This window comes from Zea mays, chromosome 10, assembly GCF_902167145.1.
Source record: "Zea mays cultivar B73 chromosome 10, Zm-B73-REFERENCE-NAM-5.0, whole genome shotgun sequence".
Taxonomy (NCBI): Eukaryota; Viridiplantae; Streptophyta; class Magnoliopsida; order Poales; family Poaceae; genus Zea; species Zea mays.
The window spans coordinates 147251490-147265950 of NC_050105.1; the positions used below are offsets into that span (position 1 = coordinate 147251490).

The 14461-nt window shown below is 45.7% G+C and overlaps 1 protein-coding gene and 1 non-coding gene across 2 annotated transcripts; both read right to left on the reverse strand.

Moving 5' to 3' along the window:
- Positions 1-1817: 1817 nt before the first annotated feature.
- Positions 1818-2731, reverse strand: LOC100273286 (uncharacterized). Its single transcript, NM_001147727.2, has one exon. It carries the CDS (start codon positions 2697-2699, stop codon positions 2085-2087), a length of 615 nt encoding a protein of 204 aa, NP_001141199.2. The 5' UTR covers positions 2700-2731; the 3' UTR covers positions 1818-2084.
- A 5393-nt stretch (positions 2732-8124) lies between these two features.
- On the reverse strand, positions 8125-8263 carry LOC111590369 (small nucleolar RNA Z247). The gene has a single exon (XR_004853497.1). It is a non-coding gene; the product is annotated as a small nucleolar RNA Z247 (small nucleolar RNA).
- Positions 8264-14461: the final 6198 nt, after the last annotated feature.

Here is a 14461-nt window from a genome sequence, read left to right on the forward strand (position 1 = left end):
GCAACTCCAAAAACTCCATAGAGTTTACAACTCTAGAGTTAGGGTGTTTGGCATGCTCTGGCTAGCTCCTTCGTAAAGTTTTGCTATGAAGCCATGCCAAACAGGTCCTAAGATAAACAAAAAGTATGAATGCTTATATCAGCTTATGCTAACATGGAATCAGAGATTCAGATAGATGGCTGATTATAGAATGAGCCTGGTAGTCCTTATATAGTATCCTGTTATTAAGTAACTTAGAGGCTGTTTATATGACTACGGATTCTAGAAATATCTAGATCTACCCAGAAGAGGACTTCAAGATTTTGAGACTTTATTAAGTGACAAGACTTTAAGGATCTGTCTAACTATCTCACGTATTAGGCTTTGATCATCTTTGGCTTCACGGTTAGGGCATATACAATGTATATTAATGTATTCTTGAGATGTGTCTAGAGTAATAAATGTAAATTTTAACTCTCTAGATCACATATTTAAGATGTTAGTAATTTTGTTTGGGAGTAAAAAATTGTTGGCTCTCCAATAATTCTCTAAATATAGGTTGTAGTTTTGTTTTAAATATATTCACGCCAAACAAATAAGTCACAATCACAAATGCCAACAATTACTTTCGTTAGCTACATAGTTTAGCCAGTTTTTTATTTAGGGATTTGGTAAATGGTTGCCATATGTAGGGAGAAAATAGAGCTAGACTAGAAGTGGCTAAATTTACCTACTACCGAAACTTCAACATCCTGATCGGGGTGCAATAACCATAACTATTACGGTTATTATATCCCCGATGAGAGTGCTTAGTTATACCATGATAACAATCCAGCAGTATGCTACTCTTGTAGTAAGTTGTTGTTGTTAAGCACATTAAGTATTAGATTATATAGGTGAAAGTCTAGAATTAAACAATAGACCTTGAGTATATATGCATGCAAAGCAAATGCTTGTGGATCCACTTACCAAAGAGCTCTGAACACGTGTTTAGAAAAACACGTAGCCAACATAGGTTCAATGAAACGCTTATAATTCTGTACTGAGAGGTCATAAAATACAACCATTTCCCTTAAATATTAAGTTTTTTACTTTGAGATAGAAATGTGTACTATGGTCATTAAGTTCAATAGTGTCTAACAAGCCACTGCAACATTTTGGACTTGGTATACTGATGTATTGAGAAGTGGGAATTATAATTTAAGAAGTTAAGAAAGTAGGTTTTAAGTATAATCAAATAAGCATGAGATTAAGGGAGAGAATGTTGGGTTGATTTTGGGCTCGTTCAACGGTATTCTAACTACCTACGATCCAATATTAAGCGTCTTGATTATGAACACATCAACCACAATAATTGTGATACTTCACCACACGTCATATTTAAAGAGGGTAAGGGGCTAACTCAAAAACCAACGGTCTACGGAACACCTCGCGACTACACCCGAAAATCTATAAGATCTAAAGGCATGCAGATCTAAAGGCATGCAGAGGCGAGAAGACTGCCTCCAAACGGAGGTTCATGTTCTAACTCACGAATGTGATGGCCTCATCTACGCATATAATATCTATAGCAACTGAAGATATAACATCTAAATTCTTCGTTTTCATCTAATGGTTAATGTGCTAGGGTGATCGATTCCGAGTTGATCTATCATCAGTTGCTAGTTCCTCGAGATTTGAATAAATGATGATGACTATGAGTCTCTGCGTCTTAGACCGTTTCCATCAGTTTACCTATGTAGTCACTCATCAAATATTGTTTTGCACTGAGTTTGAATATGGGATGTGAATAAGTAAGTAACTGGAGGTAGCTAACTTAACACCTGAAACAATAATCGAATCCCAAAAAAAGAGAATAGTTTGATACAAAATCACACAAAGTACAAGTGGAATTTGAGGAGACACCGGATGCATATACAGGCATGCAACGAGAATAGCAAAACAAATGAAGGAATGCACTTGCTGAACAGCCCGGCGGCGCGCGGGCGGCTACCACCCAAATCCGTCGACGAGCCTTTTCAAACTTTGCATCGGGAGGGTAAAAGGAGACGTTTTGCTGTGCACGTGTGCTGTGTGGAAATGGAAATGGAATGGGATGGAATCGTTCAAGTGCATTTGTAGCCTGGCGGGACGGCGCAGCCGCAGTTGACGAGCACCTCGAGCGCGATGGGCACGTAGACGGAGATGTCGAGCACCTTGGCCTTGATGGCGGTGCAAAGGCACGCCGCCGCGGAGAGCCCGGCGATGCCCTTCACGAGCGGGCAGCACTGGACGTTGGCGTCGCCGACGTGCACCTCGTTCCCGAGAACGTCCACGCAGGCGCCGAGCTTGAGCGCGTCGATGGGGCACTTGTCCGAGGACGGCGTGGGCGTGGGTGTCGGCGTCGGGGGAGACGGAGGCGGTGGGCACGCCTTCCGGTGTCCCTTCTTCGTCGGGCTCGGGCTTCCCCCAACGATCGGAATGGGAGGGAGGGTCACCGGCGGCAGGGGCACTGACGGTATGCTGACAGGGGGCAGGGGGACCGACGGTATGCTGACAGGGGGCAGCGGGACTGACGGTATGCTGACGGGAGGCAGGGGGACGCCGCCGGTCGAGGGTGGCGAGCCGGACTCGCACGAGTGGCACTCCGGTTCCGCCTTCTCCCACGCGAGAGCGAGCGGGGACGAGGAGAGCGCGAGCATGGCGAGCACCAGCAGCGCGGAGAGCTTGGTGGACTCCATTGCTGATGAGAGGCTTGTACGTACTGTGTGTGTGGCGCGGGAGGCTTCGTCGGAGCTCGCCGGTTTTATAGGCGGCATGGGGTTGGGGCATTATTGCGCGCGCCGGGCATTGGTGCGGTGGCAATGCAATGGCATGCGGCGCAGCAACAGCTCACGTGGAGAGCCAGTGGGATTGCCAGTGCTGGACCTTGGCTCGTTGCCATGGCCGCCAAAAGCAAGCTCAGCGGCGTGTGACACTCGCTTGGCCCCTTCCGCTGCGCACCGAGGGCATGATTGAGACGCACTGCTCACCGCATCGTCCCTTCCGTGGCGCTGTTCCTAATGCTGGCGGTGCTACGGTATATCAGGAGCAGACCCAGAAAAAAAAAAGAGACTAAGAGCACACTTATAAGGATGAGCATCGTTTGCCCACGATGGCTACATGTTTCATGGTTTCCCTTCCCCCATGGGCAAGTGTGCAGCCCAGTTAGATTCTTGAAAGCTTGGTACATAACACACAAGAGAGGACGGTGCCAGTTAGATTCTTGAAAGCTTTGTTCAGAACACACAAGAGAGGACGGTGAAACTTCGTTCATTCGATCTTCTCCGGCACTCGTCATTTTTGTTTAACTATATATGCTTTCATCGGAATTGATCACCTCGCGCCAGCCAATATCAATGCAGGAACTTTGTTCGATCTATTGGATACATCTTTTTTTTTTTTTTGGCCCATAGAGCTAACACAAAAGGGCCTGACCAGATCACCACATTTTGTTACAAGTTCTCTTCATCTTAACACTCCCTCCACTTGTTAATTCGCCTTTTTTCCATAAGGATTTGGTCAGAAGTTTCAGACTTTGCTTAATTGACTGCCAAAACCTTTTAAACGTTCAATTTTAAAGCATTAAATAATAATGCTAATTAACTGTAAATTTATATTACTTTCGCACATCTCACCTTTGAATTCTATAATAGCAAAATTGTCTAAACGTATGTTCTTGCGACTTTTAATGAAAACTGAAATACTGAGCAAAAGTTGCCTGCAAAACATGTCAAATTAAGTTTTTGACCGGATTGGAGCTATAGATGGCCAATAAGCACGAGGCCCGTGAGCCCGGCACGAAGCCCGCTTTTTGGGCCCGGTCCGAGCCTGGCACGGTACGAATAAGCGGGCGGGCTTGGACAGGAAACTAGGCACGGCGGGCTAGCCCGGCACGGCCCGTTTACCTCTAAGCCCGTTAAGCCCGTTTTTTTACACTAAAATGTGCTTATCGGCCCGTTTAGCCCGCTTTTCGGCCTGTTTTTTCGTGCTAAACGGGCCGGTCCTAGGCCCGCTACGGGCCGGGCTTGGACAGAAAATTGAGCCCGCGGGCTCAACAGGCCCGGCCCGGTAGGCCGGGCGGCCCGTTTGGCCATCTCTAATTGGAGCGCCCGTACGTCCGGTCGCATGCAAGCATGTAGAACGCGAACTGAAAAGAGTCTAGCTGAAGCTGAACTCGATCGACTGCCAAGCTCATGTCTTGAAGCCTGTCCTCGTTGAAAGCAACCAGGAATGTTTAGGAAGCGTTCTCACCTCTTCAGAGGCCGCGTAGCTTTGTTAATATATGCGGAGAAGAGCCCTCTGCATGGCGTACAAATTACCAACCGAAATCAAGGAGATGCCAGTATTATACCTTTCTATTTTACAACAACCATATCTGGACTTTCCTATCTTTACAACTCAGGAACTTTCCACACAATTCTACACATCAGGACTCCATGATTTCGGTTGGTTTGTTTCCATACAAAACATATGTTACTATATTATTTAACAACCCCCCTCAATCATAACTTTACTAAGTTAAGATTGCGTCTGAAATTATGCAGTTTGTCTCTTGTAAGAGCCTTGGTGAATCCATCAGCAACTTGATCATGTGTTGATATCAACCGAACCTACAGAAGTTTCTGAGGCACACGTTCTCTCACAAAATGAAAATCAATTTCAATATATTTTGTACGAGCATGAAACACAGGATTTGTTGTGAGATAAGTGGCCCCTAAATTATCACACCATAACCTTGCTGCAGGTGGCGTTGGAACTTTTAGTTCCTTAAGAAGTGATTGCACCTAGATAACTTCTGCTGTTGCATTGGCTAGAGCTTTATATTCAGCTTATGTACTTGACCTTGACACAGTGGCTTGTTTTTTTGCACTCCATGATACAAGATTACTGCCAACGAAAATTGCAAATCCTCCTGTTGATCTTCTATCATCAATGTCTCCTGCACAGTCTACGTCAGAGAAGGCACTCACAAGCATAGATCGGCACTTGTTTATGCTCATGCCAATATCACACGTGAGTTTTACATATCTAAGAATCCTTTTGACTGCAGACCAGTGAGCTGTAGTAGGACAATGTAGAAACTGACAGACTCTGTTAATTGCAAAAGAAATATCTGGCCGAGTTAAGGTCAAGTACTGTAATGCCCCAACTACACTTCTATATCGTGTAGCATCTTCAGGTCCAAGAGGTTCACCTTCCTTAATGCTTAATTTTTCAGCAACCGATAGAGGTGTAGCCATGGGTTTGCATTGAGTCATGCCAACCCGTTTAAGAATATCTGAAGCATATTTACTTTGTGATAAATGAATACCATCACGTACCTTATTCACCTCTATGCCAAGGAAGTAATGTAATGTACCTAAATCCTTTAGGGCGAAATCTGACTTGAGATCCTTCAGCAATGCTGACACTGCTTCTGAGGAAGAGCTGACTACTATAATGTCATCTACATAAACCAACAAGAAGATGCTAACATTGCCTTTATTAAATATGAACAATGAAGTGTCGGCCTTAGAGGGGCAGAAACCAAGTTGCTGCAGTTTATCACTCAACTTTGAGTACCAAGCTCTGGGGGGGCTGTTTCAGACCATATATTGCTTTATCCAACTTGCATACATGATGTGGGAATTTACTATCTTCATAACCTCGTGGTTGTCTCATGTAGACATCTTCCTCAAGAACACCATGAAGAAACACGTTTTTTACATCTAGCTGCCTAAGACACCAGCCTCTAGACACTGCTATAGAAAGCACCACTCTGATAGTAGCAGCTTTGACAACGGGGCTAAAAGTATCCTCATAATCTATCCCATATCTATGTTTAAATCCCTTTGCTACCAATCGAGCCTTATATCTGTCTATGCTGCCATCTGCCTTTCTTTTAATTTTGTATACCCATTTGCAATCGATAAGATTTTTTCCTTCCTGTGCTGGTACTAAATGCCATGTTTTGTTATCTTGCAAGGCACTAAATTCCTCATCCATAGCATGTTTCCAATTTTTATTACCAAGAGCTTTAGATAAATCATGTGGTTCATTACCAACCGCTAAGCATCCATAGCCATACCTTATAGTGCCATCTGTGTATGCTTTTGGTTTTCTGATCCGGTTGGTCCGGCGTGGAAGATTTGTTGCTGCAGCATTATCTGATACAGAAGACCCAGTGCCAGGGACATCCTGATGTGAAAATCCATCTCGGTTGACAATGGGCCAGTGGGCTCCTGACCCATGTCCGCTATCGGCCCACCATCGGACGAAGTCGATGGGTTGCCATCATTGCGCAATGATGCGCTGCCGGCACCTGGGATCGTGCTTGATCTTTGCTCCAAGATTTCCTGCGCACAAGCACCACTGTTTTCTTCCAAAGAGGTATCATTAGGTGCAGAATTTTGGGTATTTTGAATATCAGGCAACAATGAATCAGCTACATTAGTATCCCCCGGATAATTCATGGTGGTACTGGAAGGAAACAAGTGAGGAAGGAGATTGACTTCAGCCCGTAAACGAGCGCCGACATTGGGATGGAACTCACGGAAAGGAAAAACTCCTTCATCAAATATGACGTCTCTTGATATGTAGACTCGTCCTGTACTAACATCAAGGCATTTGTAGCCTTTATGAGATGAACTATAGCCCAAGAAGACGCATCGCTTGGAACGAAAAGCAAGTTTATGAGTGTTATAAGGACGAAGGTTGGGCCAGCATGCACAGCCAAATACTCGAAGGAACTTATAGTCGGGTTTCTTATGAAAGAGACGCTCGTAGGGTGTCATGAAGTCAATGACTTTGGATGGGGTTCGATTAATAAGATATGCTGCCGTGGCAAAAGCTTCATCCCATAATTTTAAAGGTATAGATGCATGTGCAAGCAAGGCTAGACCAACCTCAACAATGTGCTTGTGTTTTCGTTCAGCTGGGCCATTTTGTTGGTGTGCGTGAGGACACGATACTAGGTGTGCTACTCCAATTTTTGTGAAGAAGGAGCTGAGTTTTTGGTACTCTCCACCCCAATCTGTCTGTACAACAATAATTTTGCTGTCAAACATTCGTTCAACCATATTTTGGAAGTCATAAAATTTCTGAAAAACTTCAGATTTAAAACGAAGCAAATAGACCCAGGTGAACTTACTATAATCATCGATGAAAGAAACATAGTATTTATTTCGGCCTACCGAATTTGTGGCAGGACCCCCATACATCAGAAAAAATGAGTTCTAGTGGCTTGGATGAAGCACTAGTGGACACAGGATACGGAAGCTGATGGCTCTTTGCCTGTTGACATGCATCACAGACAGAGCCTTTATTTGACTCAACTAAAAAGGGCAAATTATTGCTACTAACGACTTTCTTAACTATCTCAAATGAGGGATGACCAAGACGATAGTGCCACAAGTTAGGAGACGATCTGGTGGCACCAAGAGCTTTTTTCAGATGCGTACTCGGTATGGGGTAGAGACCATTTTTACATCGGCCTTCAAATAGCGTCCTCTTGGTAGCTTGATCCTTAACAAGAAAATGATTTGGATAAAATGCAAGGTATGCATGATTATCAGAAGTAAGACGGTGCACAGATATAAGATTTTTATCAGCAGCAGGAACATGAAGAACATGATTAAGTTTCAAATTGGAATTAGGGGTACTAATAATAGCATGACCAATGTGACTGATATTCATACCTGCACCGTTTGCTGCACGGATTTGATCTTTTCCCTTGTACTTCTCCTTCATGGAGAGTTTCTCGAGCTCTCCAGTGATGTGGTCGGTGGAGCCGGTATCCGTACCAGTTTGTGTCCACTCCATATGAATGTGTCGCAGCCGATGCACTCCTCTGATTGGGATAAGACTCCTCATCGAGCCTGTACCAGCATTCCAGGGCGGTGTGGCCAATCTTGTCGCAGATTTGGCACTGTGGTTTGTCGTCGCTGTAGCTGCTGTTGTTGAAGTACCCGCGGCCAATGCCACGTCCTCCTGGTGTAGCTAAGCCACGGCCACGACCGCCGGAGCGGCCACGGCCACCACCACGACCTTGCTGATTGCCACGACCGCGGTTATTGCTGCCTCCACGGCCGCGTTTGGCCATGTTGGCAGATCCTTGCGATCCGCCATGCAGTAGATCCAATCTGTGCTCAAAGCTCAGCAGCTGAGAGACCAATTCACCCACTGAGATAGACTCGGTGCGCGCCCCCACCGCCGTCACGACTGGACTGAACTCCTCATCAAGGCCGACCAGGAGATAAGAAACCAGCTCTTCATCATCAACTTTCTTTCCAGCCGAGGTCATATCATCTGCCAGGAACTTTATTTTTGCAACATACTCCGTAACAGACATGTTACCTTTGCGGGTCGTTGCAAGTGCGATCCTCGTGTTGACGGTTCTCGCACGTGAGGCAGATGCGTACATCCGCACAAGTTCTCCATACACCTCTTGCGGTGTTTCGAGTGTGGCCACTTGGGCCATCACCTCCCGTGACAGCGACGTCATCAGGAACCCAAGCACCTGCTGCTCCATGGCTTTCCAGGCAGCATGATCGAGGTTGGGCACCTTCTTGACCTTCTCTCCATCCTTGGCTTCAAGTTCTGCATGTGGAGGAGTGCCGGTGCCGTCGAGATAGCCCTGCAACTGCGCTCCTCGCAGTATGGGCAGGACCTGCGCCCTCCATAAAGGGAAGTTGGTATTGGTCAATTTTTCGGTGATGACCTGACCGAACAATGGAGACGCGACGTTGAGCGCCGAGGAGCTCGCCATGGCGACGGGCAAGACTCAGGCGACGCTAGATGTATTTTTGTGGGACCTAGCTCTGATTACCATGAAAGCAACCAGGAATGTTTAGGAAGCGTTCTCACCTCTTCAGAGGCCGCGTAGCTTTGTTAATATATGCAGAGAAGAGCCCTCTGCATGGCGTACAAATTACCAACCGAAATCAAGGAGATGCCGGTATTATACCTTTCTATTTTACAACAACCATATCTGGACTTTCCTATCTTTACAACTCCGGAACTTTCCACACAATTCTACACATCAGGACTCCATAATTTCGGTTGGTTTGTTTCCATACAAAACATGTGTTACTATATTATTTAACACTCGTTTCCTAGTTATTGCGCTGCATCGATGGGAGCGTCTAACAGAACCAGATCTGGCCAGTGTAATCACGAGAACATAGAGATGCATGGTAGGTCTGGGTCGGGCAACTGTTCCCTGATGCATGCATTATCATGTTATCATACGCTAAGGTTGATCATAATAAGATGTTAGGCTATTCACAATGGGGATTTCATGTCACTGTTTCCAAAAATGTCACATCAAATTTATGGATGAATGAAATACCCTCTCTTAATAGAGAGTTTCATCTCACTATTTCATATGTCAACATACTTGTTAAATGCTGCATATAAATAACCAATAGGATTTACTCAATTATATGGAGATGAAACAAAACACTCTCAGTGGAGGTTTCACACAGTTTCCAAGATCTTAGAAACGAGTTAACATGGTTTCATCCCCATGAAACTCCATGAAATTCTTCCTTCTTAAATAATATGACATGTCATCAAAATAGCTGATGTGGCAGGCTAATTAATACATGAAACACCCCATGAAACCTTCATTGTGAATAGCCTTAAAACCAGCAAGGAAGTAGCCCCCTCATGACTCATGAGTCCCTGATCCTGATCCTGACAAGCTCCACTGCACGTCATGTGACGACGGCTTGGCGTTATTGATCAAATGCACAGAATCCGGGGCCAGTCGAGCGCGATGTGACATTCTGCCTGCCTTTGTGACGATCAGATCCCCATATGGATTTGCATATTTTACAGCAAGCAAGCTAGCTAGCTCAGTCATGCAGAACAGTTCAAACAATTTCGGAGTACGCGCTAGACTCACTCGGCAACACTTGCACAAGTCAAAGGGCAAAATGATGCAAACGCTGTATCACAATAGAATCAAAGGGGTAACATTTGGGGCTCCACAATGGCTGCAGCCTGCAGGAGCATATGGTGCATGCACGCACGCACGTACACGTACTCGCGGTCAGGCCACTGTACGTCGAGGCAGCTCCGCCTTTGCAGCAGGAGCTAGCTGGCCAGGGGCGCCGACACCGACGTCCCACGCCGCGGGGATGCATGCCGCGAGCTGCACGGTCTCCTAGCTGGACGGTGCGGTGCAGCAGCTAGGCGGCCGCCGCGGAGAGCCCTGCACGACGTCGCGGAACTTGCTCCTGAGCTGCGCGCCGACGCAGCCACGCAGGCCCCAAACTTGACCGCGCGCGTCCCAGCAGAGGCAGAAACGGGCTAGCTAGCATGGGTTGCCCGTTGCCCCCAGCTTCCAGTGCGCGACGCCGCCGCCGGCCGTCAGCAGCGTAGGCGACTGAGAGGAGGGGGAACGTGAGGGTGGCCTGACGAGCACGACACATTTCGGGCTCCTTTTATAACCTTGGCATCGGATCTTCCCATGTATGGCGCGGAGCACGCATCGTACGTACGTAGGCTCTGCACGCAGCAACAGCAACGTACGGAGAAAAATGTTTGCCGCGGATCGGAGATCCGTTACCATTTGTGGCACTACTGTGCTGCAGTGAATATCAAGTATAGAACATGTTGACGTGCAGGATAGACGATGGGCATCGCATGCCGCATGCAGCATGGAGAGACGGTGCATGACACCACGGCTGGAATGGACGATTGCGAAGTTGCGACCCGCCCGGTGGTCCACGCCTGCTGCGTCGCCGCCTCGCCGGCCGCGCCCGCCCGCGCCCGCCGGTGGCGAGAGCTAGCTCACGTGAGGGAGTAGTGGCTTCATCGATGCGGCGAACCAAGGACAGGGTGGCGACGATGGCGAAACTTTTTCTGCGAGCGATAGGCGACACAGGTGCCAGCCGCCTCAGCACAGCGCTATCTCGCCGTTGCAGCCTTGCAGGCTTGCAGCCTTGCAGATTACTCAAGCCGCTTCACCGTCCCATCTGCCATGCTAGCACCACCACTACTGGAGAACGGGGTTCCGGTCAACAACATTTGTTCCAGTTGTTTTAAAACCGGTATTAATACTGGAGAATGGGGCTTTCGTCTAACAACGTTTGTCTCGGTTGTTTTTAAAACCGGTATTGATACTGGTGAATGATCTTTCTGTCTAACAATGTTTGTGTCGGTTTATAAAAACCGGTATTGATTTAATTTAAAGCTTCAGTATCAGTTTAAAACGTCTAGCACGTCAAGAGGATATCAGTACCAGTTAACCAATACTAATATTTAGTTATTTAGAATTGGTTCAAAGACAATAAGTCCTAATATATTTAGTACCGGTTGCTTGACGGAATCGTTATTAAATATAATTGTAGAGTTCGTGCATAGAAATTTAGTACTGGTTGTGGTCACCAACCAACCGACCACAACCGGTACTAAAATAAAACTCCTTCCTCTTCAGTGCCCAGTCACAGAGATCGGTTAGTCCGCGGGTACTATAAAACCTCTTCCTCATGTCACAAACTCACACCCGGTTCTTCGTCTTCCACTCTTCCTCTCCTAGATCTCTTCAGCCTCTTCTATCGTTGCCGCCTCAATAGACCCAGTGGATGTCCTCCTCTCCATCCAGCTTTAATCTCGGATACAGAGTGACAGCAGTGACATGTAGAAATCCGGTGTAGGAGCCAGTTCCCAACCAATATTGAATGCACAATCCGCAGCAGAGAGTGCACTCGCTCAATCAGCGTGCATGTTGACTATGCCAGCTGCTTAACGGTACTGGTGAAACTGATCTCTCTCTCTCTCTCTCTTTGCTTTGTGTTCAGTAGTGTCTAGCTCTTCGTCGAGTTGAGTCCAAACTAAAACGTCCCAGAGACGTCTGTTGTAAAGACCCGTGTCTAATATGATATGCGTATCAGAAATCCGATGTAAAGACCTGTTTTTTAAATGTTATTATGCTCGATTCTTTTAGAGACTTTTATATCGTTGTTTTGGTTTAAGTACCCGAGAATCAAACATATTTTTGGATCTTGGTTGCATGGGGTGCATCCTAAAGCAAAAAATCTCATTATCACAATTGTTGTAGCCTTATGTTGGGTTATTTGGATAACCTGGATTAATTTAGTGTTTAATATTATCGGACAACTCATTGGCTTAGGTTATAGAGACTTTTGTAGAAGAAAACATGTCGACGAATCGGAGTAGCATCTATGCAAATTTTCTCTCGTTTTGGTTGAAGTTTTATGAACAAGATTACGTTTTGAGTTTTCCAGCCTTTCTGTTTTTTTTTTGATAAGACAGGAGGGGCGAGCCCCTACTAAAATTTTATTAAAACTTTAAAACGACAGGGTTAGAAGCATACAGGAAGATATATTACAAAAAGTTAAATTGGCGGAATCTACTGTCAATGTTGAAGCCATTCAGGTATTGCCGAGTCGAATCTCCCTTTAGCTCTATGCGTGACCAGGTGTAATTCCTTTACGAACTCATTTTTACATTGTTGCACTGTTGGGTCCTTATCCTGAAAAAGCCAGGCATTACGGCACTTCCAAATGCTCCAAGTCATGAGAATGACGATTTCCATAGAGAAGGGAACATTGAGCTGCTGCTTTAGATTTGCTGCAGCATCCACAGGATTAGTAATTCTTGGGGGCGTCAAACTAATAGAATTCCAGCAAGCCTTCGCGAAGTTACATTTGAGGAAAAGATGATAAAGGGTTTCCTCCTTTTGCCAGATACAGGTGTAAGACTCAAGAGTCATGTTTTTCCTCCTCATCATATCCCTTGTATTGAGTCTGTTCTTTAACCAAAGCCAAAAAAAGACCTTATGTTTTGGTTGACACTTATTTTTCCAAAGCGATCTGAAGATTTGATGAACTTGAGCCTGACCCATCAAGTGTCTATAAGTTTTCTTTGTGGAGAAATTATCAGCTCCCCAAATGAGTTTCCAAGCATCCTTTGTGTTGGTCACCGTGATTTGCCCCCAAGTTTCGTCTAATTCAAGAAATTGTTCATAGGCTTGCACCGACAGAGGAAGCTGAAAAATTTCAATAAGGTGGTCCTTTTGGTTAGCTTCTTTGACAGTAAGTTTGCTGTTACAGGCGAAGGAAAATAATTCGGGATATTGATGACCCGGGGTGCCCCTATTCCACATATCTCCCCAGAAAAAATGGTTCTCCCATCCCCAATTGTTGGGGCGGTCAATCCCTTGTAATCTTGGACAAGACTAAGCAAACTTTTCCACCAAAAGGAGCCAATTTTTGAGCAGTTAGGGACCCTGTCAGTCCTGTAGTAGTTATTCCAAACCAGGTTTACCCAAGGAATATCATGATTGTTGAAGAACTTGTGCAAAAACTTCAGAAGCAAAGCCTTGTTGTGTGTCTCTAATCTTACCACTCTCAGGCCCCCATTTTTTTAGTCTGAGTAATCATACTCCAAGCAGCCAGAGCAGGTTTCTTCGAATTGACGTCATTTCCTCTCCAAAGACAATGTTTCCGATAAGAATCAATCTTCTTGACCGTGGCAACCGGAATTTTCAAGGTGCACATCAGAAAGGTCGGGAGAGCTGAGAACACCGAGTTAACAAGCTCTAGCCTACCGGCCTGGGAAAGGAGAGCAGAAGTGCATGACAATCTCTTCTCAATCCTATGAATGAGCGGTAAAAAGTGGCAAATTTTAGGCTTTGATAGACCAAGCGGAACACCAAGGTAGGTGAAGGGCATTGAACCTGTCTGACAGTTGAGAGTTCCGGCTAGAATCTCCATTTTAGCGGGGCAAACATTGATGGGGTACATACTTGATTTGTTGTAGTTCACCTTGAGCCCCGTTGAAGTTGCAAAAGAGTTCAGAACAGCTCTAAGAAAGAATAATTGTCTAGGGCAAGCTTCCATTATCAACAATGTGTCATCCGCATATTGAACGATCGGAAAATCTTGACCACAATTCGCGGCGAGGGGCAACTTGAGCAGGTCTTGTTGCCGCGCTTTGTTGATGATGCTCTGTAGCAGATCCGCCGCGAGAACAAAAAGAAGAGGCGAGAGGGGGTCTCCCTGCCTAACCCCGCGCTTGCAATGAAAAGTTTTCCCTGGTACGCCATTAAGGAGGACCGAGGACGTGCCAGACCGAAGAATATCCCTAATCCAGCTCATCCACCTGGGCCCAAAACCTCTATGCGACATCACCTGAAGAATCAACTCATGCTCAAGAGAATCAAAGGCCTTTTCAAAATCCAATTTGAGCACAATAATCTCTTTTTTTGAGATATGGCAAAGATGAATATATTCATATGCCCAGGCCAAGCAGTCCTGAATGGTTCTTCCTTTGATGAAGCCATATTGATTTTTGTGAACAAGGGAAGTCATCACTGCCTGTAAACGATTGGCCAGCAGCTTAGTGATGATTTTCATACTATTATTCAGAAGCGAAATTGGTCGGAAATCACCCACTAAACTAGCATTATCCTTCTTCGGGATCAGGACAATGAAAGAACCATTGATACTTC